Source organism: Pteronotus mesoamericanus, unplaced genomic scaffold (assembly GCF_021234165.1).
Source record: "Pteronotus mesoamericanus isolate MK-2021 breed Mesoamerican mustached bat unplaced genomic scaffold, CSHL_Meso_final scaffold_85, whole genome shotgun sequence".
Taxonomy (NCBI): Eukaryota; Metazoa; Chordata; class Mammalia; order Chiroptera; family Mormoopidae; genus Pteronotus; species Pteronotus mesoamericanus.
In genome coordinates this window covers 47423585-47436396 of record NW_026555329.1, presented here as the reverse complement: position 1 = coordinate 47436396, position 12812 = coordinate 47423585, and the positions used below count along the sequence as shown (strand labels likewise).

Here is a 12812-nt window from a genome sequence, read left to right as displayed (position 1 = left end):
ACAAATTCGGCTAGAACTACAAAGTCCAGCTTGCCGCTGGAGCGGCTCTGACTCTCCTCCAATCAAGGAGAGAGAAAGGAAAGCGCGGGGCGGGAAGTGAAAAGAAGCCGGCTGCAGTGCGCAGGTGTGTGGACGTGCTTTGACTCTTCGGGTGAAGATGGCGGAGCGCGGTTACAGCTTTTCGTTGACTACGTTCAGGTATGGGAATCTTCCGTGTAGCTGAAGTTGTAGGATATTCGCCGACTGGATTTTTTTACGTCTTGGTCTCTGGCTCGGTACTTTCAGAGGGCCCAGTATAGAAAAAGGGTGGAAATGCGACTTTGCAAAGTCATTTGTCGGCCCGCCTGTGGCGTGGGCAGCTGCGGTCGTGGGAGGCCGCGGGACGGCTGATCGGCGAATTACGGACGACCCTGGGCCTGTGGGAGGGTCCGGCCCTCAGCTAGGGATTTTCTTTTGGTTTGGAGAGTACAGAAAAACGGTAGCTTTAGCTGAGCCGTGTCCGGGTGTCCCGTTCGGAACTCATATTTCCTTTCTGGCCCATGTAGGCCTGATTCCGGAGCTTCTGGAACTCGGAATGTTGGTCAAATCTCAGAAAGACTCAACTTTACAATTTGGTCTGAGTCTCCTTTTGGTACTAGTGTCTTTCGAAATCTCCTGCTTTCGGTTTCTTCGATGTCCCTGTTAGAAGCCTGGAAGCTAAAAATGAAAGTCCTAAGCTTTCTATCACCTAGTATTTGTGGATCCCCAGCTAGTAGGCTATATTTGCGTTTTGGCCTTTTTCTTTTGGAGGTTGGTATGTTTCCTTTAAAAAAGATTGTAGGCTTTTCTACTTTAGAACAAGGGGTTAAAATATACTCAGAACAATTGACATTTATATCGTTTCCAGTGTTAGAAAAGAATTATCGAAGATTTAGTAAACCGACGGGGAGGGTTCAGTTTGACCATTTCGTTACCTGTCAGTGAGTCCCCATTTAATTAAAATGTATTATTATCTGACGGCTGAAGGCAGGCGGGATAGCTTGTGGATTACTTTCAGTGTGGGTGCAACTGAACCATCATCATCTGTTTCCATGACGATGTGTGACATACGGTATTTCAACCTTACAGATGAGCTAAGCAGAGGTGGGGCAAATAAAATAATTTGTCCAGGCTCATAAATGAATATCTGTGTTAACATTCACGCTGGGCTCTGATGACAACATTTATATACTTCATTATTAGATGATGTTTTATTAAAATCCTAAAATACCTTCCTTGCTCTTGACATTTTTCAATAATTGAGGGTATGTGTTTTTTTAAACCTTTGAATGAAATTAATTTAATTCTGTAGTAAAGGTTTTAATCGTATACAATGATAAAGAATATTTGCCAAGTAGTCACTTTGTATTTGTGAACAAAGCAAACCTGTTCCTTTATTTTTGAGAAATTTTGCTAGTGGAGCTGAAATGTAAAACAATCATATATCATCAGGGACTGAATCTTTTTAAAATAAATTTCTTTAGTAAAATAAACTAATTTTTTAAACATGATGGTTCAACTCTTAGATTTTCAAAAACACTTGTTTCTAGCCTGTTGTAATGAGAATTAAATTATTAGTGGTGTGACAAGAGACTATACTATAGGATGAAAAAATATTCTTTCTTAACTTTTATTTATTGATTTAAGAGAGAGTGAGAGAGAGAAATGTTGATTTGTTGTCCCACTTACTTAGCATTCATTGGTTGATTCTTGCATGTGCCCTGATGGGAATTGAACCCACAACCTTGGCTTATCAGGACAACTCTCTAACCAGCCGAGCTACAGCAAGGGCCAAAAAGGTATTCCTGTGTATTATATGCAATTGGGGCTATTGACAGTAAACGAGTAAACATATTGGTGCCTGTAATTGCATTCAGAAAAATGTTTTTCCCTTGTGAATTTTTTCAGAAAGGGCATTAGATTCGGTAGTCATAGTTAGGAAAGGCCAGTGCTTGGGGATGATTTTTGAGATTGTAAGATGAAAAAGAGACAACTGTTTGATGATTTAGGTGTAGAGAGAGTTGCAGACAAAGGGAAGGGCATGCATGAAAGTCCTAAAGTTGGGAAAGAGCTTTAACTCTTTTTTTTTTTTTTAAGATTTTATTTTTTATTTATTTTTAGAGAGGGGGAAGGGAGGGAGAGAGGAAGAGAAACATCGATGTGGAGAGATGGCCTCCTGCACGCCCCCAACTGGGGATCTGGCCCACAACCCAGGCATGTGCCCTGATTGGGAATTAAACCAGTGTCCCTTTGGTTTGCAGGCAGGCGCTCAGTCCACTGAGCAACACCAGCTGGGGCAGCTTGAACTCTTGAAGGAATTGATATAAGGCCAGTGTGCTAGAAGAGTATAGTGAGGAAGGAGTTAGCGTGGGTCATGTCCACTCTTGTAGCGCTAGAATAAGGAGTTTTTATTTTAAGTGAACCAAGAAATTATTCTGGAATTTAAGCAGGGAGTGACATGGTACAAAGGTAATTCTGGCTGGGAGGATGGGAATATGGATGGAAGAGAGAAAAAGTAGTTAGAAGGATAAATCAGTTATCCCAAGTAGAGATGTTGGTGCTTTGGAATAGGGTAGAGGCATGATTAAATATAGACATTGGTCAGTGAGCTCAGAGATTAGTGAGTTTTTATACAGAAAGATGAAGGATAAATGTGTATACAGGTGACAAGAGGTAACTTTTAAGTTTACCTGAGCTTTTAATATGTTCCCCAGAGGTACTGCATTTTGCTATGTATAATGTGCACTTTTTGCCCAAATTTTTGAGGAAAAATAAGGATGCACATTATACATGGGTATAATAATGGGTATAATAATCCCGTGTATAATGTGTACTAAAAGCGTGGTTGCATGTAATACATGGGAGTGCATTATACATGGCAAAATACAGTTGAACTAGGTATTGAACAATAATTGAAAGCTGTATGGGAAGGACCCAGAATACCATTTTATAATAATTGAAATAGTGACCATTAAAGGAAAACAACCACAGCCTAATTTTTTAATTTAAATGCCTATTGATGTCATTCTGCTTAAGTCAGCTAATTTTGTCATGTAAGAGTCTTTAAACTACCACCCCTACACTTATTTCTTAGATGGGACTGGATGTGTCTCTGTCAGGCGAATGATTATGGACTCCTGGTAATAGGTTATGTGTTGGAATATTGTCTTCCACAACCAAGTGTGGAATATTATAAAAAATAATTCAGGTATGATGATTCTTAGCCAAAGAGGAAGTACAGGACACCATAGGCATGAGGGTATGTGGTTTAACCTAGTTTGGGGTGGTCAGGGCAGCTTCCCCAGGACATGATATTTCTACTAAGGATTAAGGTGACCAGGAAAGAGTTCACCAGGTAGTCCTGAAATGCATTCCAAACAGGGATTTGCTTGTCAAAGGTTTTTTGAAACCTAAGAGTAGTCTGTGTGTCTGAAATAGGTTGGGATGGTATGAATTGAGATTTGAGTGACAGAGTATTCATAATTTTATGAAGGTGAAAGATGATTTTTTGAAACTCAAGATTATCTTTTCATAGTAGCCTGGAGCTATGTATCTAGCTTTATCACTTTGGACACGTTACTTTCACTCACAGACTTCATAAAGTAAGGTAGGTCCGTGACATTTATGATGATTCTAATTCAACAACTAGATAGAAATAAAGTATAACCTAAAAAAGCCATTTGGGGACAAGTATTTGGTTACTATACCCAGGGAACCAGGTGTGTTACATATAACCAGTTAATGACTTCTAAAAATAATTTTAAACTATGTAAGAAGTGATTTTGTTGTGACTGATACCTAGGTCTTACATCTTAGGCCATTCTACTTTCTAAACTGTATATATGATTTTACCCACATGAAATATATGCTGTTGTTGTTTGGTATTTACAAGGCACATTCACGTTCTTAATAACATTACCATTTTGTGTTTACTTACTGCTAATTTTGTGCTGGGAACAAAAGGCATCACTCCATTTAAGCTCCACAACCTTTGATATAGGTAAAACCACTATAGTGCTATTATCCCCCTTTTGCAGATGAGAAAACTGATATACAGAAAGGTTTAATAATTGCTCAAAGTTACAAGGTTGAGGTAAGTGGTGAAAGGCAACAGTGATGATATTTCTTTAAGTGGCAGACAAGAAAAAAACACCAAAGAGTTTAGTACTTCACTATAAATATGTTCAGATTGCCTGGTAAACTTTATTTTCTGTACAACTTCATGATAAAGTTCAAAGTCCAACTATATATGTTTTTAATGGATTTTAGAGAGAGAAGAAGGAAGAGAGAAACATCAGTTTGTTCTATTTATTTATGCATTAATTTATTGAGACGATGCTCTAACCAGCTAAGCTACTTGGCTAAGGCCTCTCGATATTTGATTAATGGACCTATATATCTGCCCTTTTTAAGAGCTGTTTCTTTAATATTTGAGAATGTGTGAATTTAACAGATACTTTTGTTTCTTTTCAAGCCCTTCTGGTAAACTTGTCCAGATTGAATATGCTTTGGCTGCTGTAGCTGGTGGAGCCCCTTCAGTGGGAATTAAAGGTAATTAAATTTCAGATGCCTGTTAATAGTTATCCAAATGTCCTTATGAAATGAGTTAATTTATAAATAAATAGCTGTGGCAGCATAATTCTTAACAGTTTTTGTTAATTTATACTATTGTGAGGTTTAAAGGAAGTAATAAACCTGAAAAGGTAATTAAATTTTTTTCAAAATAAATATAGCACCTTTATCTACTAGTTTTGGTAATCTAGTCTTTCTCAGTCAGATAACTGAGTATTCTTTCATTTTTCCATTGATTATATATCATTATTCTCTGGCAGTTTTTATCATTCCTGTAATTTAGAAAAGGTTATTTATAAAACAGTCTAAAGATACCCTTTAAAAAAAAGCCTTTGTAATTTATTTTAAATTTTCTGTTATAGGAACAATAGGCCAAGTAGGCAAAATTCCATTATTTTAAAATATGTGGACTCTTAGGTGTCCTGTAATACTTCAAGAAAAGTTGTATAATACTATTAGCTATAGGGATTTCTTAGTGTTAGGAAGAAATTGATTTACTCTTATTTCTTAGGACATTTTAATATAGAAATTCAGAAGAAAAAGTTTTGTAAGTAAGAGGAAATGGGTGAAATGTAGCTATAATTCTAAAACTGTTGAAACAGTCTTTAAAATGATTAAACATTTAGGTGTTGTTTTGTTGTATTTTTAAGCTGCAAATGGTGTGGTATTAGCAACGGAGAAGAAACAGAAATCTATTCTGTATGATGAGCGAAGCGTACACAAAGTGGAACCAATTACCAAACATATAGGCTTGGTATATAGTGGCATGGGCCCAGATTATAGGTATGTTATACTTACATATTAATATTCTCACCATCTCATAATCTGTGAGATGAGACTTGCTCATAATCTATGTTCAAGGAGAAAAAAATTAAGGAGTGTTTATATCCGTTTAATCTCCCAACTCTTTTTTTTTACTTGTTTTGTGTACCAACAGCAGCATCACTGGTGGCTGAATTTAGATTGCTTGTATGTGACAGACTGAGGATTATTTTAAGGAGGACACTCAATGCAAGTTTGTTGTAAAAGAGGGCATAGATACAGCACTTACTCCTCTTAACTTTTATTTAGTAGTTTCTCCCTTCTGATTACAATCCCTCTTCTGCCATCCTAGGGCTGTACTTCAGGGGCTTTGCTGTTTTCTAATGCATTTTATAAACAATAAAAACAATAATAGTTATAATAGGTGTGATAAACTATATTTTAAAAAGTCACCAGGCAGCCCTGGCCTAGTGGCTCAGGTGATTGGCATGTTGTCCCATACACTAAAAGGCTGGGGGTTGATTTCCTAGTCAGGGCACATACCTAGGTTGTGGGTTCAGTTCCCAATTGGGGTGTGTATGGGAGGCAACTGATTGGTGTCTCACATCGATGTGCCTCTCCCTCCCTCCCTCTCTCTCTCCCTCCCTCCCTCTCTCTCTCTCTTTCTGCCCCCCCCTTTTCCACCTCCCTTCCTCCCTCGTCCCCTCCCTCCTCCTTTCCCTCCCTCCTTCCCTTTTCCCCACCTCCCTTCCTCTCTCTCTCAAATCAATAAACACAATTTTTAAAATGTTTGGGGGCAAAAAAGGGATCAAGCAGAAGAAAACATCACCATCCAGAGTTAACTCCATTATATTTCTGGTTTTAGTAAAGAAAGAAAATTCTCAAAGGCCACTGGAAGTTGCAGAATATGGCAGTCATTCAGGGTCCAGATGCATATTTGTTTACTCCTTTTAAATTTCACAGGAGTTAGAGTTACATCAGGGCGCCAGTAAATTGAAAGGAGATTGACAACTTCCAATCTGACATTTAACAGTAAAAAGGAGTATGACTTCATTCTTGATTTATGTGGAACAAGATAGGTAGAGCCAGAATTTCTCTTTAACAAAGTTGAAAGTGGCTGGAATGTGATCAGGCTTCACTACAATGGATCCTGTTACTCTTGTATAGAAGGAATGCCTCAGTGTACTACCATTGACAGAATAAACAGAGAGATCTGGACCTTAGTATTGTATAGGGAGGAAATATACATCAGATCAGTAGTACATGAGCAGATAAAGGTATATCCTATTTGTCTTCCTGTATGTTTGATGGCTATATAGTATATTGATAAATTTTTCATTTTTTTAAGTTATAAGAGTTTTGGCTGTCTGTCAATCTCTGAAAGATACTCTTTGAAAAGTATGTGGAAAAGATTGAAGCAGAATGAGAAAAAAAAATACCTGAAATTTTGTGTGTGTGTATTCACATGTGCAAGTGTATATGTGTGCTGGATTGAGATATAAAACAAGATGACTACCCTTGGGATAAGGAGCACAATCTTGAAACCATGGAGGGAGATGAACTCATTATGTACACTAAATCTGTTATTATTAAGCTAACTTGTACCCTGTCCCTATTTTTTTTTTTAATTTTTTTGCCTCGTCCTTACTCTCCTATGGCACATCTCCTTTGTGACACTGTGATATTTCCTATAAATTAACTGGAATCATGTAAGAGAAAGACTGGCTTCAAGTAGACAGCTACTATTAAAAGAGATATATGTAAAACTTGTGCTGTAGGTATATGCCTTTAGAAGGAGAATGAGTCTTTAGGTAGTAGAGTATCTTAATTTTAATTAAACCTTATTTTTTCCTTATTTGCTAGAGTGCTTGTGCACAGAGCTCGAAAACTAGCTCAGCAATATTATCTTGTTTACCAAGAACCCATTCCTACAGCTCAGCTGGTACAGAGAATAGCTTCTGTGATGCAGGAATATACCCAGTCAGGGTAAGTTGATTTCATTACTTGAAATGTGTTCTGAATTAGAAAAAAATCATTTTAAAAGCATAGATGTATTTAAGAAAAAGAGGACTTACATTTCTGTATTTGTTTAACAAATAGATAAAATCATGAATATGATTAATTTCTCACCTGGAGCTGGAATATTTTCTTAAGGAAAAAATGAATGTGTTCTTGCTATTCATGTTATAGGAGAAAGCAGCAGAAAATAGGTTCTATATACAGTTCTTTTGCCAGTTACTAAAACACACCTTTATACCCAAACAACACTGATGCTTCCAAGTTTATATTCTCAATCAAATTATCATAAGCCCACCATTGAAGCAATAGCTCTTTGACACCTCTGTATTCATTTTAGTTCTATTGAATTTGGGTGTGAATATGGATGAGGTGGTGTAAAGGTACTTGCTAATATATAATGCCAGTGGGAAAGCTGCATTTGTTGAAAGTTGTCATTTTGTTAGGACACTAAATGATACGCCAAACTTATTAAATCTAGTATTTGTGTTACTCCATTTACAAACATGATTTAACTGTGGTTCTGTGGTACCACAAAGAGAATTAATTTTGAATTGATTTATTCAGAAAAGTATTAAACACTTTGTAAGGAACTTACAAGTCTAATATGGTTTACCTGATAATTTGCTTTACTGGAGAGTTTTAATAAATTCCTCCTTAGGTTGACTTTAACAACATGAAGATGCCAAATAATTTTCATTTCTTTCTTCAGTGGTGTCCGTCCATTTGGAGTTTCTTTACTAATTTGCGGTTGGAATGAGGGACGACCATATTTATTTCAGTCAGATCCATCAGTAAGTATTGTCATATGTATTTCAGGGATTTGTTAAATTGGTTCTTTAATATCTAATAAAAACAATAACCATAAAAATTTGTAAATTAGCCCTGGCTGGTGAGGCTCAGTGGGCTGAGCACCCGCCTGGAACCAAAGGGTTGCTGGTTTGATTCCCAGTCAGGGCACATGCCTGGGTTGCAGACCAGGACCCCAGTAGGGGGTATGCTAGCGGCAACCCCACACTGATGTTTCTCTCCCTCTCTGTCTCCCTCCCTTCCTCTCTCTCTAAAATAAATAAATAGAATCTTTAAAAAAAATTAACAGTATTTTCTCTTTCTTTTGGGCTTTAGAAAGCATACAGTAGTGCATATTTATTTGCACATTTGAAGTATTGGTAGTCCAGTCTTCTGTTAAGGAAGCTGCATTAATTCTGCCCTCTCTGTCTTTGTCTTGTTCACTCACTTCATGTAATTGAGTGATCTGTTGAAATAGTTATCTAATCTTTTAAAATATGGAATTCTGTTACTTTGAGAGAGATTGTAGTGAAATACACAGGTTTAGAGGACGCTTTTTACTTTTTTACCATCTGTTTACTCTTGGGGCTGACTGGAGTGTGACCAATCCTGTGCAAACATTGATGTATCTGTCTTGTTTTGCAAAATGTGTGACTTGTCTACTCTAAAGTAGAGAATTGGTCTCTTGAGTTAAAAGGTATATGAATGCTGCTACTCCACATCCATCTCATTTGCTGTAAGGAAAATTGGAAGAAAAAAATCATACTTAGGAACTGATCTTTCATATTTATGGATCATTAGATATTTATAGTTCACCTAATTCACATGTTGTCTGAAAAGGTAAAGAAAAATATTTTGGTTGTTTTGTAAATCAGAAAATGTAAGTATTTTGAGAACTTTGTTGCCACATCTCTGAGTTTCTAATGTAACATAACAAGCCCTCTTACCTTTCCAGTGAGTAGCAGAAGCCACTATGACTGGAATCCAGATTTCATCTTTTGCCCCTTTTTCTCTGTTTTATCTAAAAGGCAGTTGTTTCTCTTAAAATGTTTTGTATTTGTGTGTGTGTGTTCATATATATTTTTTCATTTTTCAACAGATGAAGTCATGACATATTGCTGCTGCTTTCATTGAATTTAATTTATTCACTAGTGATGATGAAGAATTGAGCACCTTTTTTCAGATACATATCAGTTTTGTAGAGTAATCCTAGCAAGCTAAAATATTACTCTTAATTTGCTTTTAGTTAACCTCAGTTTCCTTTAACTGGCTTTTTTACATAAGTTGCGTACAATAAATGGCACATTTTTAAAGGGTGCAATTTGATGAGTTTAACTGTCACCACAATCAAGATACTGAACTTCTCCATTACTTCCAAAAGTTTCTAAATGCCTTTCTGTTACTTATCCCTGGACCTTTTGAAAAAAAAAAATAGCCTACTTTGTGACCTTAGAAGTTTGAGACAAATTATAAATACAAAGCTAGGAAATAAATGGCAGGGTTATAATTAGATTAATGACTTAAATATGGGTTTTCCTTTCTGGTTAGGGAGCTTACTTTGCCTGGAAAGCCACAGCAATGGGAAAGAATTATGTGAATGGGAAAACTTTCCTTGAGAAAAGGTAAGCTAACCATAACTGAATTTATTAGCAAACTTACTTTATGGTTTTCAGCTTTATTTTATTTATTTACTTATTTATTTACTTATCTTTAGGTAATTAATGGCTCGAGTCCAAACAGATTTGTTACATTACTCTGTATTTGAGCCTAGGCACAGATGAAACAAACAAAAAATTCTCCACCCTAGCTCCCTATTCTTAAGTATATTAAGTGGTAATAATAATTTCTTAAGAACTTATTCCATCAAAAAAAAATTAAAGACAGTCAAATTTGAAGAAAACTTTTGGGAAGAAAAATTTTAAGTGATTTAAGTGGTAACATTTTACATTATGACAATTACAAATATAAATTGTGAAGCCAAATACCTGATGTTGATGGTAAATATATGATACACATGCTTGATCAAAAGTGGAGCAGTGTAAAAATCTGCTGTCACTGCCATAGCACAATACATTGCTTTCAGTTATTTCCATTTGTATTCTAGACTCAGTGTTACTGTAGTCCAACAAAAAATGCCCTACATTTTGAATGGGAAAAGTTGTAATTGACTTTAACAGATGACCCTTCTTGGTACATTTCTGCATAGTGTTCAAGTTGCTAGCAGCTTTAGATGTGGGATTAAGTGGTAAACTTAAATAATTTTAGAACTTAAAGCACTTTCATTTTTACTTTTACATATTAATAATGAGTCTTTAAAACATTTCACAGAGGTACAACGTACAAGAACAAACAAGGAATTTTAGCAATGTTTTCTCTGCTTTGTTTTTGAAAATTATTATATTGCCACCACATTCTGATTATATTGAACTATTTATACTTAAGAAGTTTGCTAAAATAAACTCATGTTGGGAATTATCTTAATGAGAATGCATCCTAAATTATTGTCAGTTTCTTACTTGGCAGCTGCCTCAATGAGGTGACTAAAATAATAATCCATAACTTAGTATTTTAAGAGTGCTTTAGATTTTTTAAAAGTCTTAATAAGCTGTTGCTATCACTGTGTTTAAATGTAATTATAAATAATATAAATAGTACTGTAAATTATTGTTATTTTTTCCTTCAAAAAATTCTAGATACAATGAAGATCTAGAACTTGAAGATGCCATTCATACAGCCATATTAACCCTGAAGGTTAGTTCAATATATACTATTTGGATTTATAATGAATTTATAATTGACTTTTGGAAAATTGATCTTTTTTCCTTCTTCCTCAATAGGAAAGCTTTGAAGGGCAAATGACAGAAGATAACATAGAAGTTGGAATCTGCAATGAAACTGGATTTAGGAGACTCACTCCAACTGAAGTTAAGGATTACTTAGCTGCCATAGCATAATAATGAAGTGACTGAAAAATCCAGAATTTCAGATAATCTCTGTACTTAAACATGTTTAAAGTATGTTTTGTTTTGCAAACTTTTTGCATACCTATTTCTACATGATTTAATGGACTGATGTTTTTAAATGACACTTATAAATCATAATAAACTGTTAAATCCAACTTCCAGCTTTTTAGGAGTTAGTAAATTTTTTAAAATAGTAATTTTCCTGCTTTATATCACAGTTGATTTCTGGAAACTACATTGCAAATCAGAATGGTGAAATCACTCTTTAGTCTTTATGCAGTTTGGTTAAGTCAGATCTTACTACCCTCTTTACTACCAGATATTGTCGATGCTGTTTTTGGTAAACACTACTTTTAGAGCTGAGAGAATCTGCAGACTTTCATGAATTCATGAAATGAGGTAGGAAACACAGATGTTTCTTAGGCACCATTAGGTGTGAGTCAGTAAAACCCGAGAATGTTCTATGAGGTAAAACTGTAGCTTTGAAAAGTACTATGCCAAATAGTCTCCTATAAGAGACATACTGTGTAAATCAGTAAATTATGTTCTGGTTCCTGTTGGTTTCTTCATCACAAGTAGATAAATGTATTCTAAAAGAACTCTTTAGTTTTACTAGACTTTTAAAGTCAAGGCTGGATGGACATGAGTGCTGGAAATAAAGTACTAATAATTAAGTGCCAAAACTATGGTTTAAGACTCCCTCATTCATGTAATCTCAGAGTAATCAGAACCTTTACTGCAAGGTAAGGCCCATACAAGCAAGCAAATTATAAGAGAGTATCTGAACTCTGTTTTTATTATACATGAAGACATAATGTAGTTTTCATTGTCTTTTTTTAAGGCATCTTAGGATAAGGGAAATCACATCAGTAGTCTGGCTCACAGAACATAGGGAGAATTTATGAATGTCATTCTCACTAGCAGAATACTAGGCATTTCCATGATTTTAGTGTAGTTCAAAAGATGTTGACTAAAATGAAGCAAACTTCAGGGAAAAAGTGTTTTAGAGCGTTTTTGTCAGGATTCCCAGTTCTGCCCACCATGACTATGTGGCAGAAGCATTATTATGGTACATGCCTACTTATTATTTCAAATTGTCTTGAAAACCTCATCTAATAATCTTTCCTATGGGCTCTTAGTGTATTGTGAATCCAGCACACTAGAAAGAGAAGGTAGTGATAAGCAGGGATGATTTTCAGAGTCGGGTCTCACCTCTCCTACTTACTGGCTAAGTGATTGCAAGGTAATTATCTCAGAGGATTTTCTAAAACTAAATTTGATAATGCAAGTGGCAAGGTTAGTGTTTTGGTTAAGTACTCTTAAGTTTTTAAGCCTTTGAATTTGCTCTCTAATGTCCCACATTAGAAAACTAGAGGAATACCAAAATTCTACAAATTGAAGGGAAAACAAAGGCATTTACATTTAGGACAAATAGGAAACCACGTGGATATTCTTTCAGAATAAAAGGAAAATTTAGCTGAAGCAGATTTTGTCTAGAGTTGACTCTCTTCCTCTTGCTTAATTAAATGTGAAGCACAGTTAATTGAAGCTGTTTATTCTTTTCAGTGATTGTAATAAACCCTAGGTTCTGGCTGGGTAGGTCAGTTGGTTAGAGCATCATCCCAATATGCCAAGATTTTAGGTTCAATCCCTGGTAACAGCACACAGGAGAATCAACCAATGAATGCATAA

At 35.6% G+C, this 12812-nt stretch overlaps 1 protein-coding gene across 1 annotated transcript; it reads left to right on the top strand.

Annotated features, from left to right (window-relative positions):
- Positions 1 to 142: 142 nt before the first annotated feature.
- PSMA2 (proteasome 20S subunit alpha 2) lies at positions 143 to 11799 on the top strand. The gene is made up of 8 exons (XM_054563962.1): positions 143 to 198; positions 4493 to 4569; positions 5241 to 5373; positions 7216 to 7338; positions 8081 to 8162; positions 9706 to 9779; positions 10851 to 10908; positions 10995 to 11799. The coding sequence occupies exons 1-8, from the start codon at positions 158 to 160 to the stop codon at positions 11109 to 11111; spliced, it is 705 nt and encodes a 234-aa protein (XP_054419937.1). The 5' UTR covers positions 143 to 157; the 3' UTR covers positions 11112 to 11799.
- Positions 11800 to 12812: the final 1013 nt, after the last annotated feature.